This window comes from Mus pahari, chromosome 11 (assembly GCF_900095145.1).
Source record: "Mus pahari chromosome 11, PAHARI_EIJ_v1.1, whole genome shotgun sequence".
Classification (NCBI taxonomy): Eukaryota; Metazoa; Chordata; class Mammalia; order Rodentia; family Muridae; genus Mus; species Mus pahari.
Genome location: NC_034600.1, coordinates 57,064,270 through 57,085,883, shown reverse-complemented (window position 1 = coordinate 57,085,883; position 21,614 = coordinate 57,064,270). Strand labels below are relative to the sequence as shown.

Here is a 21,614-nt window from a genome sequence, read left to right as displayed (position 1 = left end):
CTGCATATGTAGCAGAAGATGGCCTAATCAGCCATCATTGGGTAGAGAGGCCCCTTGGTCTTGCAAACTTTATATGACCCAGCACAAGGCAAGGCCTGGGTCAAGTAGTAGGAGTGGGTGGGTAGGGGATCAGGGGCGGGGGGGGTATAGGGAACTTTCAGGATAGCATTTGAAATGTAAATAAAGAAAATAATAAAAAAAAAAGTAATATAGAACAGAAAAAAAAAAGAATTTGCAAAGACAAAAAAAAAAAAAAGTGTGGTCAAATTAGAATGAAGAAAGGAATCAACATCAATGTTTACAGCCACACCCAAAAAAAAAAAATGAGTTAACATTTATAGAATGTTTTATGTGCACCTGAGTGTGTATTTCTTTTAATCCACAAGCAAAGACCTTTAAAATAGGCATTGTTGTGTAATCTCATTTTTTAAGGAGCAAAAAAGTGAAACACAGAGTTAGAACTAATTCCACCGAAGTTATATGGCTAACAAGAGGCAAAGTGGAGACTTGGACTCAGAAAATCTGACCCAGGAGATTTTGTTAAAGAAGCAGTGTGCACAGAGTGTGCGGCATCCTGGCTCCGTAGCGGGTGGGGTGATAACAGCCCCTCTGTCTCCTTGAGATAATCATGGGTTTGGCCAGTGAACTGCTATGCGTGGGTGGCTCTTTCCTTGCTGCTGGCTGAGAGTCAGCTGTTTCCACTCTTCTAAGTGGCAGCCCTTGCCATTTAAATGCAGATAATATGAACAGTACCACTAGCAATTATTATCTTAACACTAATGGTTACTGAGTGCCAGGTGGTATTACAAGCACTTTACATATATTAATAAATTTAACATCTACAGCAACTGTTCATGACAAATACTGTTTCCATCATCTTTTTCTCCTATATTTGAAGAAGTTAAGGGACAATTCTGTATCATGATAAGTGGCTAAGCAGGCCTGGAGCTCTTAGCCCCTCGTTTTTTGACTGTCTTTGACACTGAACCCTTGTGATGCTGAGCTAAGGTCACAGTTACCTTCTGCTGGAGACCCAATGGAATTAATGGGGCTGGGATTTACTAACCACATGATAGAAACTGCCCAGTATTTACATAAGGTGCCTCCTTTAATGTTTCCTGAGCCCTAATCACTAAGAAGCATGCATTCCATCTGCATGACCAGGTGAAATTACTTTTTCAAGAACCACAGTAGGAGCTGGCTGAGCTGGAACTCATAGTCCACTCTCATCCAAGTTCATGTTTAGCTGAGTTGGCTCCCAGTCAGCTAGCAAGTCTAACAGCTGCTGAAAAAGGCAGTGAAAGGTTGTCACTGGGCACTGAGCTTGTCATGGTTTCCCAACTGTCACTGGGTACTGAGCTTGTTGTCATGGTTTCCAGACTGTCACTGAGTACTGAGCTTGTCATGTTTTGGTTTTTTTTTTTTCTCTCCCCAGGCCTATTCTATCTGTGTTTCTTCGTTTTCTGAAGTCAGCCCCCAAACTGCTGAGGCGAGTGCTTTACTAGCAAAAGCTTATGCCATATCTGGATCATCCCAGCACAGGGGTAGGTGGACGAGGTGGTATTGTGTTTATCGTCTTTTCCCGGTGACGTGTGAGAAGCAAACTGACAAGTGATCTTCATAGAAATAAACTTGTAGGCAGCCACTCTGAATGGAAAGATGAAGCTGGTCACGATTCTGTGCAAAATCAGTTCCATAATTACACGTGATGACACACCTGATAACGTCTTCTGGAATTAATTGATCACCAGAACCAACTCTTTCCGGTATTCCCTTACAGTGCCCACCACATTCACACACGCTGTAATCACGGCTCACCAAAAGGCTCAGTAGTGAGGTAGCATTGACTTCTCTCCCCCTGCGCTCAGCCTTAACTCCTTCCTTCCATCCTTACAAGAGAGAAGGATGGACCAGCTAGGGTTTCCCTGACCTGTACTCACAGATACTGTACTAGGATTTCTAGAGGAAAGCTAGGGATTTAATGGCTCCTCCAGCAAGGCTCCTCTGTCCAGCGAGGTTGTGGGTGTGGAGCTGGAGAGACAGCTGAACTGAGAGGTTCCACGGTGTGGCCCAGGCAGCCCAATGGCCACGGGAGTGTGTGGTTAAAGGAGCTCTGCTCTCTCTTGGCTCCAGAGAGGAATGTGGGCTTTGTGGAGAATGTGAAATGTTCCATGCCTTTCCCTTCTGCTTGTGAAAGTGCCCAATGTTGATGCGTGCTACTTTACAGTTGGAGAAAGGGCTCAGGAGGAGAGAGCCAGAACTGCAGAGGAAGCCTGCATGATGCTCTTCTCCTTTTGCTCTCCTATGCTACTAAAAAAAAAAAATTTGTTTTAGTTTAATGTTTGGTATTTTGTTTTCTCAACACTGAATGATCATTGAAGACTTTCTGAGTTGGAATTTTCCAACTAATAATCCTCTCTTTTTAAGATTTATATAGACTCAATAGTGGGCCTATTCCAGGTATAACAGATTTTCACAATTTGCAATTATAAGAAATCTGATATATTTGTAAATGTGAAATATTTAGCTTTTTATGTGAGAAAACTTCAATTCTAAGACAACTTACATTTTTCTCAATGTTTTTAAATAAAATATGAATATTTATTTTCTCTCTATGTGTGTATGCATGCTCACACTAGTGCATGGGCATGCTTGCATGTATGATTACACATGTGAATACCATGGTATGCATGTGAAAATCATAGGACGACTTGAAGGAATCAATCCTTTTCTTTTACTATTTGAGACCTGGGGGTTCAACTCAGTTCACTGGGCTTAGAAGCAAGGTCCTTTGCCACTGAGCCATGTTGCTAACCTCCTACATACTTATTTTTAATATTAAAAATAAAAAAAAAAATGATGTAATCCCAACACTTGGGAGGCAGAGGCAGGTGGATTTCTGAGTTCAAGGCCAGCCTGATCTACAGAGTGAGTTCCAGGACAGCCAGAGCTACATAGAGACACCCTGTCTCAGCAAACCAAAAAAAAAAAAAAAAAAAAAAAGATGTAAGAATGTACATTGGAGAAAAAAACAGTCTTTTCAGAATAAGGTGCTAGAAAAACTGGTTTAGCCCATGTGAAAGTCTTATAATTAAGTAAATTAAACTCCAGCTAGATTAAAACTTTAATTCATCAAAAGTAAAAAGTTTCATGGATAAAACTTTATAATAAATATCACTTCTAGAATAGAAAGAATTAAAATGAAACTCTAAGGAAGGACTTTCTAAGCACCCGTATACAATAAAAAAAAAAAAAGCTGAAAATTTTAATTACAAAAAGATCTAAAACTCTTATCAGGCGAACAGACAAGAACAGATGCTGGCAAGGATATAGACAGTACTGGTGGGGATGTAAATAGAGACACGTGCATGTGGGTGTTTGTGCCAGTGCTATTCCTAACAGCTAAGTTATGAGTCTAGGTGTCTATTGACAATAGAACATTTTCAGCCATAAAAAAAAAAATGAAGTTATGTGCAGAATAGTAGATGTGATCAGAGGTCATCATCTTATGTGAATTAAGTCAGTATCAGAAAGATAAGTTTTATGTATTTTCTCCTATAGACTCATAAAATACATACATAGTATGTGAAAGTAGAAACAAAAGTGTCTAAGAAAACAAAGGGGACTGCCGGGAAGGTACAGGGCTCAATGGAGAGGGAGAGAGCCAGACACATTAGCTACAGGTCTCATTGATGTGATAAAACACCCGACAGAAGAGACTGGAGGAAGGGCTTGTTTAGGTGCACAGTTTCAGTTGAGTGTGTTCCATCCTAGCAGAGAATGTGTGGTATCCCGGTGGCAGGAGCAGGAGGCGGCTGGTGTCCACTGCATCTGTAGTCAGGGAGCAGGAAGCTGGCGAATGCCTGTCCTCAGCTCCCCTTCTTTTAATTCATCCTGGACCCCAACTCACAGAGTGACGCTGGCCATGTTTGGAGCAGGCCTTCTCATTGCAGTTAGCCTGGGTTAGATGATTCCTCACAGATGTGTCCAGATGTTTGTTCCCATGGTGATTCTAAATCACGTAAAATCAACAGTCAAGGTGAACACCATAGGAGGCTTTATGGGTGGGAAGGATATGCCCAAAGTATGTTACAGACTTGCACAAAAGAAGTCTTATTTAACCCAGTACAATAAAATTCTTAAAAAATTTTTAAATTGTATATTTGAACTTTTTATTACTAAATTAAACTTCAGTTAGATCAAAATTTTCTGCAGCAAAACGGAAAATAAAAATTAGCCATGAGAAAAGGCAGTTGTAGAATAGAAAGAACGAAAAGCTAAACTTTAGAAGGGTTTTCTAAGCATATCACAAGGTATAATATGAAAGAAGAGATTAAAATTTTAATTTCAAAAAGATTTAAAACTATGTCTGTCACAAAGTCCTGTACACAGAATATAGAACTCACCCAGGATGGACAAGTGACTTAACAGATGCATATGAATTTAAAACACATTCATAGTCACCCCTCCCAACAAAGAGCTCTCTAGGTGCAGGCAACATCACTGGGGAAGTCTACCTAACATTTAAAGAAAGAATAATACATGTCCATCACCATGTCCATAGCATACAGGAGGGATGGTGAGGTGACTTGTCAGATAAAGGTGCTTGCCACCAAGAAGCCTGATGCCTGAATTCAATCCCCAAACCCCCACATGGTAGAAGGAAAGAACTGACTCGGAAGGCTGGGCTCTGACTTCCATGGGCACACCATGGTGCATGAACCCATCCTTACTACCGACACATTGTACTCACAAAAATAAATTTTAGGATGCAATAAATAAAAAAACATACAAGGGGCTTTTAGCTCCTTCCTGTTCCAGAGCCTGTCACATGCAATGCCAGCCTTATCTGTGAGACATGATGGTGAAGGTAGGAGTGGGTGGATTTGGCCATACTGGGCACATATAAGTCTGCCTTCAACTCTGATGAAGTGAATACTGACACTGGTGATACTTTCATTGACCTTAGCTACATAGTCTTCCTTCCTGTTCCAGTATCACTCCACAGCACGTTACATGGTACATTCAGATCTGAGAAAAGGAAACTAGTCATCAATGGGAAGGCATCTCTGGCCTTCTAGGAGTGAGGTCCTGCCAATATCAAGTGGGGTGATGTTGGTGCCAGGTGTGTTGTGGATTCTACTGATGTCTTCATCAGGATGGAAAAGGCTGGGTCCATTTGAAGGGTGGAGCCGAAAGGGCCGTTACCTTTGGCCCTTCTGTTGATGCCCCCCATGTCTGTGATGGGTTTGCACCATAAGACAGCTCACGTATGACAGTTCACTCATGGTTATCAGCAGTGCCTATTCTTCTGTCATTTGTCTAGCCCTGACCTGGCCAACACCATCCCATGACAACTTTGGTGTAATTGATGGGCTCATGACTACAGTTCATGTCATCATTACCACCAGGAAGATGGTAAAATGCCCATCTGAGAAACTGTGGCATGATAGCTATGGGGCTGGCCAAAACATCATCCCTGTATCTGTTAAAGCTGTAAGCAGTGTTATTGAAGAGCTAAGGGGAAGGTCATTGCATTCTCCTGCATTTTTACCCTCAGTGTGTCTGCCATGGATCTGACATTCCAACTAAAAACACCAAAGATGATGAGAACACACACTACAGCAGGCACTATGCCCAAGAGTAGTTGACTAATACAAAATATACACCATGATTCTTTGTGTATGCTTTGTGGTTTGTTTGAATAGATTTGTCTTAATTTTTTTTCATTTGGTTAGTGTCTTAAGAGAGTGAGAGAGTGCACATGAATTTGGAAGTCATGTGGGTAGAGAGGTGGGGAGGAGGGGAGGACCTGGGAGGAGTTGGGAGACAAAATGTATTGCATGAAAATAAGTAGTTAGATAGACAGACAGACAGACAGACAGATAGATAAGAGGGTGGTGAAGCCGCCATTGGAGGGTGCCTGTATAGTCAGGGTTCCTAACCATCACAGCCCCCTAAAAGACATACTGAACTATACTGAAAATCAGACTGTCTCCTGAAATTTTTAACAGCAACACCCATTTTTCTGCCTTTAACATTGGGTTGCCATTGGCTTCAAGGGGCTCTTTGTCCAACTCCTTTTCTGACATAAAAATGAATGACCTCATAATCTGCATGGTCACCAAGGAGAAAGAAGCCCTTGGGCCACCCACCCGAGAAAGAACTTGAGAGGAAGAGAGGTCACTAGCTTCTGAGAAGACCCTGACCCCACTCGACCTCCAACACACTGAATATATTGCTCACGGTCTCCACCCTAGAGTCTCAGAAGAAAAAAAAATAGGGGGAGGGGAGAACTTTAGGGAGCCTTACTCTTAATCACATCAATAAAATTCACTAAACAAGCTTCCCTCCAACACACACATACAAAAACAAACAAGCAAAAACCATAAGCAATAAGAATACTTCCTAATTTTATGTCAGTATCATAAAGACATCACAAGAAAAGCACCACAAGCCGGGCAGTGGTGGTGCACGCCTTTAATCCCAGCACTTGGGAGGCAGAGGCAGGCGAATTTCTGAGTTCGAGGCCAGCCTGGTCTACAAAGTGAGTTCCAGGACAGCCAGGGCTACACAGAGAAACCCTGTCTTGAAAAACCAAAAAAGAAAAGAAAAGAAAAGCACTACAGATCAGCACTTTCAGCTATGTAGATATAAAACACTCTTCATGAGATACATAGGCAATAAATACTATACAATAAACAATGCAGAGTTTGCCCTGAAAGACTGCAGAGGAAAGTTTTCAGGCTCATTCAATAGTCAACTTCTAGTCAATACACCATGCTAATAGACTAAAGATGAAAACATACTATGTATCAATTTCTTCAGAAAAAAATACAAAATTTAATATCCACTCCTGCATGATACAGGGGAACAATTTCCTTAATCCACAAAAAGGTATGTATGAAAAACCCTACAGTGAAAACCCTGCTTAATGATAAAAGACTCTTAATACCTTAAAATCAGTCAGCAAGGCAAGGTCCTTTTTTTTTTCTATCCATAATTTTTTATATCCTAATCCCAGCCCCCTTCCTCTCCTCCCCGTCCCACCCCCAAAAGCTCCTCCCACCACTACCACCTCCTATTCTCCTTAGAGAAGGGGGAGCCCCTCTTGGGTACCATCCCACCGTAGAACATCCCCTCCCACCCAGTTTCCTCCTTCCATCCACCTCCACAGACAAATGGATGGAATTAGAAAATACCATTCTGAGTGAGGTTACCTAGCCCCTAAAGGACATGCTTGGTACATACTCACTAATAAGTACAGGATAACCGTCTTATAAGCAACGGACCTAAAGAAGCCAAATAACAAGGAGGGCCCAAAGGAGGATGGTTGAATTTTTCTCAGAAGGGGAAACAAAATAGATACCGGTGGTAAATTCCTTAACTTGAACCTGGCTAGTTTAAAGAAAGACAAGAGGGATGACTGGCTCACAAACTGTTGTGTAAGCATGTTCTGACCCAGACTTGAATTTGGTGAGCCAATCCATCAGCAGGTGGCCTTACTGGCAGGATAAAAAAAAAAAAAAAAAACCCACACATTTGGCGGAGGCAGTATCTCCATTTGTAACACAAATGTGTGGCCTGGAATTCCTTTCATAGTCCAGGCTGGCCTCAAACTCATGGCAATGTGTCCTGCCTCAGCCCATGCAGTGATAGACTTACAGGAGTCAGCTACCATCGTCTGGCTGGAACCGTACATTCTTAAATGGTAAAACTTGCCAAATCATACCTCTGTATGCATACATCTATAATTATGTATGTTTATTAAATATATAAAAATACACCTAATGTGTGTTAAACACATAAAATTTCTATCAGAGTTTTAGCTAAAAGTATAGCCTTTCAATGCTCCTGGAAGTCCAATATGGTAATTATTTTGACCTTTAGGATAACAGGACTATTTGGACAGAAGCCTTTCCCTCTACTTGAAATGCATGCATGCATTCCACCATGAGAAAACCATCTGCTTCTATCCAGTCAGTCCTGCCTTAGACCTTTTGAGGATCTTGGTGAAGCCTGGGACAGGAGCAGACATAGACTCTATGCATGAAGATGCTAGTGGAGCCCGAACTGATAGTAAACATTTGTGAAGGCTTGAAGTTTGCTTTAAGTCATTCTTTTCATTTTCCTAGATGCGGTTGAGATATATTTTATAAGAAGTATTAGCACATACCAAACGCTGGGCTCAGAAGACTATGAAACACTTTCCGCCATTGAAGACTTTTGTACGTGGCTCATCCAAAATGGTGAAAAACAGGTACATGTTATCAACCCTTAAACATGGTTCCCCATTTGTTTATTAGCTAGAGATGGCCTGTTTTTGTTTCACAGTTCAGAAACAAGAGCTCACGGAAGTCTCAGATTAAACTGGGGAGAACACGTGAGACTGCTGCTGCTTATGATAGCAAAGAATTTGCTTTTGCCCTTATACGTGAAGTCCTTTAAATCCAGAACACTTTAAGCCCAGTGTTGAGCTTTGGTCGGTGGCTATGAACTGTGATGCTAAATTCTCTATCCCAAGGTCTAGTTGCCTCAAGAAGAGTGAATTCTCACATATGCAAGCTTTTATTGTGCAAATCTTGCTCCTTAATTTTCAGCTATAGGTTGACTAAAGGTGGCTAAGCAGGAGAGTAGGCGGGCTTTGGGTTTCAGGGCTGGAGGTCTGAAGCAGAGAGCACTAGGAGAGGAGGAGGGAAGAGGGAGCCATGGGGTAGGTGGATCATGAGAGCGCATGGCCATGAGGGCCAGCCCATTGGAGTGAGAGCGGCCCAGGCAGAACATGGCAAATGATATCTTGGGATTATTGACAGGGGAATAGACAAAATAGCACAGAGGGCTGATATCTGCCCATCTCTAGTGCTTTAAGGTTTATTATAATATAAAGGTTTTGTGTCTTTTATTTGGGAACTATATGATAAAAGGTGGGGTAGAAACCCACAAATAACTTTTACCACAGCAGCTCAGACCTTGGTAAACTTACTAACTTGAGGCAGAACTGCCCCCTACCTCTGGCTCTAACTGCTAAGTTCTTTCTTTCTCTTTCTTTTCTTTTCTTCCCTTTCCTTTCCTTTCCTTTCCTTTTTTTTTTCTTTTCTTTCTTTCTTTCTTTCTTTTTTTTGAGACAGGGTTTCTCTGTGTAGCCCTGGCTGTCCTGGAACTCATCTGCCTGCCACTGCCTCCCAACCACTGGGATTAAAAGCCTGTGCCACCACTGCCTGGCTCGCTAGTTTCTCTCTCTCTCTTTTTTTATGATGGTATTTTCCTTTCAGTCTGACTTTCATCTCTTACTCGCCAGAATTTTGTCTTCACATTTAAAATGTTATGTAAAACGCTTTAGAGGCTGTCTTACCTATGATTTCTATTGCTGTGGGGGACTACTAAGGCCAGAAGCAACCTTGGGGAGAAAGGGTTTATTTCAGCTTACATTTCCACACCACAGGCCATCACTGAGGGAAGTTAAGTGCAGAAACCTGAGTGGGCCAGGAACCTGAAGCAGGAAGTGAAGCAGAGGCCATGGAGGAGTGCAGCCCCTCACAGCTTGCTCAGCCTACGTTCTTATAGCACCCAAGACCAGCAGGCCAGGGGTGGCACTACCCACAACAGTCTGGGCCCTCTCACAGTAACCTCTGTTAAAATGACCTACAGCCGATATATAGATGTATTTTCTCAATTGAGGTTCCCTCCTCTCCAGCTTGTTTCAAATTGACATAAAAACCAACCAGCGTGTATACTGATATTTTTCCTTAGTGATCCCATTAGTTTGAGTCATTGCTTAACAAATTATGACCTGAGCTTTATGTATTTAAATACAGCATTGACAATTGTGTGTTAGAAGATGCTCTACAACTTTGAGCTGACCAAACCAACCGTGTACACCCTCGGGCATGTGGATTTGACATGGTCTCATTGGCCATATGACAACTAGTTTAAAAGTGAATTTATGTGCCGGGCATGGTGGCTCACACCTTTAATCCCAGCATTTGGGAGGCAGAGGCAGGTGGATTTCTGAGTTCGTAGGCCAGCCTGGTCTACAAAGTGAGTTCTAGGACAGCCAGGGCTACACAGAGAAACCCTGTCTCGAAAAACCTAAAAAAAAAAAAAAAAAAAAAAAAGTGAATTTATAAGCATATAGTTAAGATGTATTTACTTTCATCAATAAAAGCTGCTTTTATGCCACATAGAAGTATTTTTATAACTTGTGACATCTTTATCAGCTAGTATTTGTAGAAATGAAAGAAATGATGATTTATGACATTTTCTAAGGGCTCAAAAGGTTAATTGTTTAATCTCACTACCATAGAATAATCACAGGTCTGTAATTTTACTTTTAAAGATGAGTTTTTCCAGTCTTTAATAGTTTATTCTTGTTATATGATGGCACAAAGAACATCGTGACCTTATTTATAATAAAATTACAAAAGTGGTGGTTCACAGCCTTCCTCTTCTAAAACCGGGAGCTTTCTAGAATAACAAGCACTTGAGAAAAGACAAGAAGAGGCGTTGAGTCCCGGTGATTCCTGGTTTGTTATAAAGTAGAACTTTGAAATGATCACTGTGCCTTTTAGGGCAAAGCATCATGGGAGCAGGAATTGGAGTCCACTTTGTTCGCTGCTGTTCATCCAGTGTGTGAAATTGAGCACATAGTAGGTACTCAATAACTATTTCATGAAGTTACTTAATTTTATTACATATCTTTTGCTTTAAAAGCACTTCTTTACCCTCCCCCAAGTTTGATATGAGCTTTAGGCTCATTGTAGAGTACCAGAACAGAAATGCGTATGACTTGGTCATGCCTTCCACAGAGTAGAAGAGGAGGAGATTGCTACTAACTAGTAAAGGCCACATATGACCCACCCGGGCTAATCTCATACTCTGTGAGAGAAAACTGAAAGTCATAGAGTAGACACAAGACGAGAATGCCCACTCTCAAGGCCACACATCCTTTTAACTTTTTACTAAAAGTGCCAGCCAAAGTGAGTAGGCCAGGAAAAAAGCAAAACAATATTCAAATTATAAAGTAGACTGAGTTATCTCTTCAGAATGAAAAATGTTACATGAAAGTCCTAAAAATCTCGCCCTCTACACACACACACACACACACACACACACACCTCACATACACACACACACACACACCTCACATGCTTAAAACTTATAAGTTCAACCAATTTAATCTAAAAGGCAAATACAAAAATGTTTTGTATCTGAACACGATTAATGAAAAATCTAAAAAGTAAGGAAATAATTGAAAATAAGCCCATTGCATGGGTATAAGTAAGAGGGCATACTTAGAAACAAATTTAGCCAGGTAGGTAAAATATTTTTGAATACTGAGAAAACAGAGACATCTTTTAACTATATTTATGTTTTTCTGTTCTGAAAAATGCAAAGATAGTTTTGAGATTTCCTGAACTGTTGGCATTGTTTCCTGAAAAACTGTGACATTCTTAAATACTATTCAATGACCCCACCCCTAAGGCTCAGGGAATATTGTAGGAGAGGAGACAGAAGGCTCGGGAGAGCCAGAGGACCAGGAGGACTGTTGTGAGATGGGGTTCTCTGGACAGAACCTGTGTGCTGCACTCATGAACTCTCAACAATAAAACCTGTAAGACCAGACCTGTCTACATACCAACGGGGCAAACATTCACAAAGTGCCGCTTCCGCACAAAAAGCTTCAAGGCAGCCAGTGGCTGGTGAAGGAGGGAGAATCAAGGTTTCCTCAGGCATGAGCCCCCCCCCTATATGTTGTCAAGCCTACATGGTGAGGCTCTAAACCCATCTACATATGGACTAGGTCATGAACTTGAGAGGGAGATGTGGGGATGGGGGCTACTTGGAAGAAGTTGGAGAGAAGAAAATGAAGGGCAGAGATAAGGTAAATGCAGCGACTCACGTATTAAGTTCTCAAAACTATTGAAATATGAAAGCTATGTTTTGAAGTGGAAACTTAAGGGTTCTTTGGAAAGTTGGTTGGACGATGTTTTGCTGGAGCAAACACGGGAAGGAGCGTTTCCTTAAAGTGGGCACGGGGTGAAAGGCTAAGGCAGACTTGTGAAGGAGACACAGGAGAGAGGATGTTCTGCTAAAGCAAACACGAAAAAGGACACGCGATCAAGGATTCTTCGCTAACAACATGCATATATTGGTCCACTTTACATTGCATAGTTGAGCTGCGTTTCACGGGACTCCATAGAGAAAAAAAACAAAACAAAAAAACACCAAAAAACTTCTGGTGGTGTGCTTCAGTTTCTTGCCAGTTCCAAAGACTGGCTGATTGGATGCATGTGCTGAGGCAAAGCACATGGAGGGCACGTGATGTTTGGAAGGTAATAAATAGGACTCCACAGAGTGATGGGGACAGAGCTTGACGTGCTGGTACAGCTAGCTGTGCAACGCTTGTGGGTCTCCCGTCTTCGCTGATCTTTGATTCCCCGAGAGAGAGACACAGCTGAGAACTTCTCCAGGTGTTCCTGTTGGTCCCTCCTGCTGACTCGAGCCGAGGCTGAGGCCTGGCTGTCCCTGCTAGGTCGCATCACCACTGTTGCTGACCCAACTTTATCAAACTGGACTGCTGGTGTATCCGTGAAGAGTTTGCAAGTGGATCAAGCTGCTGCTGCTGCTGCTGCTGCTGCTGCCAACCTGTGCGCTGAACTGCTGATTTCCAGACAACACAGGCAGGAGTCGCTCCAAAGAACCTTTCTAAACAGGTCCACTTCACGCCCTGTATCCTTTCTTTTCTACTACCTGTGGTGAGTAGTGGGCTACAAGGGAGGTTAAAGCATTTAAGAACCCTAATTAAAAATAAGGGCTGAAAAATTAAAGTTACAATGTTTTGTTCCATTGGGCACATAAAAGATGATGGTTATCATTTCAGCTAGTTCAATTTAGTTCTAAGGAAATGATCAGTTTATTTATTCAAAATGTGTGATTAAGCAATGCCATACGCAATTCATGAAGAGTGCAGCAATAACTGGCGCTCTTCACTCTCTCTGAATAAAGTAGATTGATGTATGGGAGCACCAAAGGCTGTGGATAACTAAAGCCATTCAAAGCAAAAAGAACACAGCTGGAACCCTCACGTTGAGTGACTCCAGACTGTACTATAGCGTCATGGTGATAGGTACCACGGTATTAGTACAAAAATAGACCCATAGGGAACAAGATCAAGGGAACAAGACGGAAGACCCAGAGACCAACCCACAACACCTAATCTTGACAAAGGTACCAAAATCACGCACTAGAAAAATGATGGCCTCATCAACAAGTAGTGCTGGCAAAACTGGTGCTGTTTTTTTCTTCCACAGAAAAAAAAAACAATTAATTCCACATTTCTCACCCTGAAGAAAAACCTTCATGAGTTGTGTATGATGCAAACTCAATCAAAGGCCGTAATTTAAAACTAGAAATGCAGAGACTGCTCATGAAAAACAAAACAAATAAACAAAAAACTTGAAGACATAGGCATAACGCCTCTCTAGCACAGGAACCCTAAGGATCCACAGACCAAGTTCTATGAGATTTAAAAGCTTCCTCATAGAGAAAGAAACTAACACCACAGTGGCCACACGGCAAAGCTTAGCAGATACTTCAGGCAAGGGGTTGATGTTTAGAATATTTAAAGAAATGCAAACGTTAGACACCAAAGAGGAGGGGGAAAGAAAACCACACAATGGCCTGAAAAAGACAGTTCTCAAAAGAAGCAATACAGATGCCTAATAAATGTTTTTTAAAGTGTCTAACAGCTGGGCAGTGGCGGCACATGCCTTTAATCCCAGCACTTGGGAGGCAGAAGCAGGCAGATTTCTAGTTTGAGGCCAGCCTGGTCTACAGAGTGAGTTCCAGGATGGCCAGGGCTATACAGAGAAACCCTGTCTCGAAACATCCCCCCCCCAAAAAAACAAAAAAACAAAAAAACAAGTGTCTAACATCTGTAGCTATTGGAGAAATGCAAATTAAAGCCATCTCATAGGGGATGGAGCAGGAAATAGGACCACAGAGATAGAAAAATGGGTGTCAGCAAGATCTTCAACATTTTAAAGACACACAAAGTAGTGGGAAGCAGTATACCATGATGTTTATTTTCTGTGTTTCTGGGTCTCTATCACTGTGTCTGCCTCTTGTCCAGAGGTCCTTGGGTATAACAAACAATTACAGAGCTGTGGTCTGGTGAGGCTATGGCTCAGGTGCACTTTCATAGCTTGTACCAGTCCCTGTGCCCAGCCTCCAGGACCAAACCCAAACCCAAATAAACATAAAAAAATAAAAAATAAATAAAAAAAATAAGGTGCCAGGCAGTGGTGGTGGACGTCTTTAATCCCAGCATTTGACAGGCAGAGGCAGGAGGATTTCTGAGTTTGAGGCCAGCCTGGTCTACAGAGTGAGTTCTGGGACAAGGAAGGCTACACAGAGAAACCCCGTCTCAAAACACCAACTCACCTGAGTAAGAATGGCGGACACCCGGAAGACAAAGGGCAGCAAATGCTGAAGGTGATATGCTGAAGAGGAGCCATTGTCTACTGTGGGTGGAAATCAGTGAAGAGGCCTCTCACAGAAGTAAAACTGAAACTGTTGTGTAACTCAGCTACTCCACTTCTGGGCACACACGCAAAGGCTCTGTGTCCTGCCACAGAGATGCTTACGCACCCACGTTTATTGGTTTTGTTTGATTTTTTTCACCATAGCAAGGAAGCAATCAGCCTGGATGTCCATCGAGCGAGGACTGGATCATGGCCTTCTGGTACATATGTGCAGGGAGATTTAATTCGCCTGTATAGGAAGATGTTTCAGGAAGACATGGAACTAGAGAACATTGTGCTGGCGCAGGGGTCCTCAACCTGTGGGTCGTAACTCCCAGGGGGGCCAAATGGCGGCTTCACAGGGGTTGCCTTGAACCACAGGAAAGCACAGATACTTACATTACAACAGTATCCCAACAGTAGCAAAATTATAGTCATGAAGTAGCAATGAGATAACTTTATGGTTGGGGGAAGGGGTCACCACAACACGAAGAACTGTATTAAAGGATCAAAGCATTACGACGAAGGCTGAGAACTGCTATAGTAGGAAGTAGCCGAGGCTCAGGATGAACACCAAGTGTACCTTTTTCATATGCGGATCCTATCTTCTGTTACATGTGTGTATTCAGGCTGAGCCTGGTGGCAAAGGCTTTCATCCCAGCACCGAGAGGCAGAGGCAAGCAGAGCTCCCTGAAGCTAGCCTGGCCGACAGCAAGTTTCAGGCCAGTCAGAGACACATGATGAAACCCAGCTTCAAAAGGAACAAAGAACGTGTATCCAGGCGGAGTAAATATGAATAAAGTAGAGGAAACAGGAAAGGGAGCTATGACCGCGGGGGCTGGGTGCTTCAGAGGAAGTGGGTAAGGAAGACAACGGAATACTCTGGATGGGAGAATCCTGGGGAGTAAGGGACAGCTGAATGGACAGCAGGTGTGTTCACGTCCAGTGTATGTGTAGAATTAATCTAAGTGAAAGAGGTATACAAATCTCATATGGAAACCTGCTGCTTCATAAGTTAACATGAAAAATAAATTATATATCTTTATAAAAGATGATATATTGGAAGGCAAATGAAGATAATTGGTATGGCAAATGGTTAATGGTGATTTGCACTGAATGTTTTTGCCATGGCGTAAGTAGATCAGGGGGAGCATTGTACAGAAAGATGAGTGGCCTGGACTTTAAAATAGACCAATGCTATTAAACAGAAAGGGGGCGGGGAGGAACTGCTATGAAGAAGAAAGACTTACAAAGCCAAAAATGCAAATGATGATGCTTTCAAAACTCGACTTTCAAAACTGTAAATAGTATTATTGAAACGACTGGAAATTTAGGTTAATGGTATTGTATCCATGTATCGTTGAGAGTGACAATAGCATCACTATAGAGAATAGCCTTGCTCTGAGAAGACATGGGCTTTGATATTTAGTAGTAAAGTTTCCCCATGCTTATATCTTATTTTCAACTAAAAATATATGCATGGGCTGGTGAGATGGCGGGTAAGAGCGCCCGACTGCTCTTCCAAAGGTGCAGAGTTCAAATCGCAGCAACCACATGGTGGCTCACAACCATCCTTAACGAGATCTGACTCCCTCTTCTGGGGTGTCTGAGGACAGCTACAGTGTACTTACATATAATAAATAAATAAATCTTTTAAAAAATATGCATTTGTAGTATATGTAATATATAATATATGTAATATATATGTATATATATATATATATATATATATATATATAAACTGAATAGAACAGTTCTACTAATTGAATAGAACAATAAAATAAATGTGGAGAAATAGTAATCTCATGTGAATCTAGGTGAAAACTTTGAGTGTTGAGTCTACTAGTCTCTGGCTTTTCTGAAAGTTTGAAAAGTGAAAGAAAGGAGCTGGTGAGATGGCTTAGCAGTTAAGAGCATTGCCTGCTCTTCCAGAGGTTCCAAATTCAATTCCCAGCAACCACATGGTGGCTCACAACCATCTGTCACCTGATCTGATGCCCTCTTCTAGTGTATGTCTGAAGATAGCTACAGTGTATTCATATACATAAAATAAATAAATAATTCTTTAAAAAATGAATCTGTAAAAAAAAAAAGAAAGAAAGAAAGAAAAGAAAAGTGGAAGAAAAAATCAGGGCTATGGACTTGTGATGTGAAATCCCTCCTCTGTGGGCAATGCGATCTTGAGAAAGAGCTTAACTGTTATCCAGGCCTTCTCCATTGTCTGTAAAGTAAGTTCAGTGACCATTTCTACTCCACAGAACAGCGTGATGATTAACTGATACTCTATGCATGAATTAACTGGCATTAATTATCGACTGGGAACATTCATTCATAGTACGATGGAGTCCTTGGGCAAGTCACCGTTAACTGACTGCTTCTGACTGACTGCGCCATTGTGGGGTGAGACCACACTGTCACACCATCCACAACCGTTGGCTTGATTTTTTTTTATTTTCCATGTTTATCCCCTAGGAGGCTTACAGACTGCTAAAGTCTACCCTGAATTCTGGCAACTTTGGTGACTGCGGCAAGAAAGTAGCCGAAACCTTTTATGACATGGGCAGCATCTGTTTCGCCAGGGGAGAACTCAGAGAAGCGATTGAGCTACTGAGCAAGGTGAGCCAAGAAAGACAAGCTCTGCTTAGCTTCGTCACAGTTCCTTCCTGGGGTTATATAAGCAGAATGTGGGGAATGCTGTTTGTGTGCATGTGTGTATGTGTGCTAGTCAGGTTTCTCTAGAGGAACAGGAGTGAGAGAATGAATGTGCGCGCACACACGCGCGCGCACACACATTTAACAAATTCATTTGTTAAACTGATTATAAACAACTTGATCCATGCCTTGCCTGATCCTACATGAGACTAGACACTGTTTAGTCAATGGTGAGGACAGGCACTAGCTTGACCTGGCATAAGTGCCATGTGCTCTGCCCAGTATCCCCTCTTCCAGGCGATTGTCTTCTGTGCTTTCTGTTCTTGCTTCTCATGCATGGGCTAGCCTTTGCTACTTGAGGGGGACTCACTGCAGATATCCATGGTTTTCCTGTGATGGTGTCTCCTTTGTTACCATTCTCTGAGAGTCTTCTTCGAGTTTCAGCACTCTGAGAGATTCCGGTGAGCATAATTTTGTCTCTTCTGTGTGGTAGCCCAGAAACTCAGAGCAGCAGCCTGGGAGAATCATGTTGTTTACCACACTTACTTTCTCTCTTCGGGACAATCACAATCCTTTATTGCCTGATGTTCAGTGCCATGAAAATCAGTTCATGCCTTTTGTATGCTTTCTGTAGGTTGTTTGAGATAAATCTTCAAGCTGGTTCTACTATTCTACTTTATATGGAAACATTCATCAGTAATAAAATTTCAAGAAACCTGCCTGAGAATAAAGTCGTCTGCATCAGGAGAGAAGGCAGCTTTGAGAGACATGCGTGGACTTTGAGCATGTCTATTTACTTTGACTTAGTTCGAAAATCCTAACAGAAACCATATTGTAGCCATGTCTTAAGGAGGGATTCCATCAGTTTGGGGTCTTGTTACCTTGTTGTCTGTAAGAACAGGCACAGCAAACTGGATTTCTTATATATCGCATAGAGGATACAGAGCATTACTAGAACCCTTACTGCATACTGATTTTCTCCTTGGGGAGGAACCAGCAGACCTGTGACACCCCTGGTTCCCTAGTCTGCTTCTGAATTAGGTTTGCAATTGATGTGTTTGCCTTGGGACCCGTTCACCTGTTATATTTCTCACTTTACCGGCAGTGTCTGATGGTTCAGAGTCTCATCTACGGAAGCGAACACATTAAGAGCATAGAGACTAAAAGCCTCCTTTCCCTTCTGCAGAGGTAAGTTCCGTATCTACACATGAACCATCTCATCACTGTGGGTCTATCAATATGCCTGTCTCTGATTCAGCCAGGTATTGGTGACGTACGTAGTAAGGCAAAAACTCTTACCTCAGTTATGGATTTTGTCAGATTCAATAGCTTAGGACAGGAATTGTGGGAGTTGGCACTCTACTAATCTGCAGTATATTATTTCATCTACAATAACACTTAGCATATCTCTCTCAGTGCTGAACATTTTAGCCAAATCGTGAAAGACAAAGGTCTTTGCTGATATCATGATGGACACAATATTATATAAATATGGCTTTTTACAAAGTCAAATAAATGGATACTTTAAAATTATTTTTCTCGATAGGCGTGGTGGCGCATGCCTTTAATCCCAATACTCGGGAGGCAGAGGCAGGCGAATTTCTGAGTTCAAGGCTAGCCTGGTCTGCAGAGTGAGTTCCAGGACAGCCAGGGCTACACAGAGAAACCCTGTCTCGAAAAACAAAAACAAAAACAAAATTACTTTTCTCATTGACTATATCTAGGTCTCTAAATAATAGGCCAGGTGTTTGGAGGCAATTTAGCATGTTCAGATTCACTTTTGATGGTTAGATTTAAGGCAAAGAATATGATTGACTGGCAGAGACCAGCTGTGTTCTCCTTCTTTCTCATGTCATTGATATGTGTACATTTCAATGTGATATTGATCTTAAATGTTCCCTTCTAAGAAAAAAAGAGAATTAAAAAGTGTTAGGTGTTTACTAAAACCTCCAACTGAGCTAGGCCCTGCTTAGAAAAGGTTTCATTTAAACTCCCACAACTGCTCAAGATGGAGCTCTTGTTTGATAGAACAAAGACCATGCTTCTGAAGATTCTCTGTAATCCATAGTCTTCGAGATTTGAACGCCAAGTAAATATGACCCTAAAGGCTGTATGATTTTCAAAGAGAGTTCTCTAACAAAGAGGGTATCATTATTGGGTGAGGTTAGGATTCTGATTTCATTCACCAGAAGTGATTCCTAGTCGGTCCATTCTCGGCAGACTCAACAGGTTAGGCAGAGATGAGCTTCGGGAACAGTTGCAGCCCATTCTATCCACAGTAGGCTTAGCAAGCCACATGTGAGGTGGGTGCTGAAGAAAGCTATTGCCTACTTACCACCACCCAGAGAATTGGGTTCTCAGCCCCTTGCATGACATTCAGGTTAGGGGTACAGAGGACCAGCCTCACAGAGGCTCCCCACTTGCAAGTGTGTGTGTATAAAAGTAAAAATCAAAATAGAGAGAATATGACAAACTAGAATATTGATCTTTCATTTCTCCAACACTTGCTATTTTTGACTCATAAACCACAGGTGGTAGGTATGTTTTTCTCTCGGGATAAAACTGAAGCTTAGACTATTTGGGTATTTTGTTAAAAAAACAAACAAACAAACAAAAAACAAAACACAAAGTTTGCCCAGAAAGAGGCAGAGTTGGAATCTACCACAGGTCTGTCTAATGTTAGAGTGTAGGCTCTGAAGGCAGAAGTCTAGCTTCTACGCTAGAATCAGATTCACGACTCAAGATTCCAACTCCCAGATCTCTCGTCTTAGAGAATGTACTCAATGCCCTTAGCCTGTAGTTACACAACACTATAATAATCGCGCTTCCCTCTCGTTTCTGCATTAATGGGACCATACATAATTGTTGGGTTCAGGAAAGCCTTAAATCTTAAATGTTCACTTATTGTCAACATCATAATAACATGTCAATAATGATAGTGATTCTTTTTCTGAAAGGTAGACATGATGAACCGTAATGTTTAAACGAGTCATACATATGGCCACATAGTGTTTTCTATTAAGAATCGGGTAAGGAATATTCGTGCCTGGAGTAAGATTTACGGTTTTAACCCACTTTACCACTTGGGAAACACATGAACCTGAGTACACCATTGGCCCTTTTTGAGCTTTTTGGATTCTTTCATCACGAATGTGCAAATATCAGTATATCATGAGTTGTCATGACATTTAAGCAAATTCTTGTCTATACATGCATATCCCAGTGCCCAGCAGAGTATGTGCTCAATCAATGTTAGCAAACTACTCACCCCACCCCTTTCTTAGAGAATACTCACTGCCTCTTACTTTTAAGGCAACTCAGGATAATTGAAAGTCGGGGTAATTATTAGTCAGAATTAACCATATTTTGTGTTTGAGATTTTGACATTCTGATCTATTTAAAGCACCTTTTATGTTTTGAAATTATTAATAATGAAACAAAACAAAAAGCAACATGCAATTTCAGAGAAGAAACATAGGCTCTTTCCTTCAAAATTGCGGCACAATTCTACCCAGCTTGTATCCAAACGAGAAACCTCAGAATTAGTGAGCTAGCTCGGTAGGTTAAGGGAACCGACTGCCATGTCTGAAGACCTAAATATGATCCCTGGGACCCACATGGTGGGAGAAAAGAATAGATTCCTACAAGTTGTCCTCTGAACTTCAAGTGCATGGCAGCACATACCATGCACACACTCACATACAAAGGGTGGGAGGGATAAAGATAGGAAACCCACAACTGGTCAAGGTTCAAAGAATAAGTGACTGCTCAGTGTGCAGCTAAAGGAGACATCCAAACATGTTCCCCCTTTCCCAGGGCTTAGGAACCATCGTGGAAGAGGGAGCAGAAAGACTGTAAGGGGCAGGGATGGTTGGGTGACTACAGGGCAGCTGTGCCCTCTGTCTACAGCAGCTATACATATGAATTAGGACAACATGCTCAAGATCTGTCCAAATTAAAAACATACATGTAAAACTACATAGCCATTAGCAGAACTCTAATGCTTAAAAAAAATGGAGGAAGCAAAGTTAGCCGGGTGGGTGAGGCGAGAGGTGGATTAGGAGGAGAAGGGGTAGGAGGTAAGATGGCCAGAACATCATGCATTCTCCAAGAGTTAATAAAATGTATCTCTACCTTTTCAAAAGGGAGAATGCAAGATAAATGGAGTGAATATGTTTTCTCAGTAGCCTCAAGGTGACAAGTGCCATGAAATGAGGAGAAACTAGGGGACATTTGTGGAAGGCCAATGCAGACACCAGGCAGTCTAAGTTTCTTTACTAGGGGACATTTGTGGAAGGCCAGTGCAGACACCAGGCAGTCTAAGTTTCTTTACTAGGGGACATTTGTGGAAGGCCAGTGCAGACACCAGGCAGTCTCAGTTTCTTTACTAGGGGACATCCGTGGAAGGCCACTGCAGACACCAGGCAGTCTCAGTTTCTT

The 21,614-nt window shown here is 41.8% G+C and overlaps 1 protein-coding gene across 1 annotated transcript in view; it reads left to right on the top strand.

The window, feature by feature from the left end:
• Ttc23l (tetratricopeptide repeat domain 23 like) overlaps positions 1-21,614 on the top strand; it is a 56,307-nt gene that overhangs the window by 30,259 nt on the left and 4,434 nt on the right. The window contains exons 7-10 of the mRNA XM_021208721.1: positions 1,436-1,544; positions 8,136-8,260; positions 16,995-17,138; positions 18,280-18,362. Of these exons, the coding sequence (XP_021064380.1) occupies positions 1,436-1,544; positions 8,136-8,260; positions 16,995-17,138; positions 18,280-18,362 (461 nt within the window). The remainder of the gene's footprint in view (positions 1-1,435; positions 1,545-8,135; positions 8,261-16,994; positions 17,139-18,279; positions 18,363-21,614) is intronic.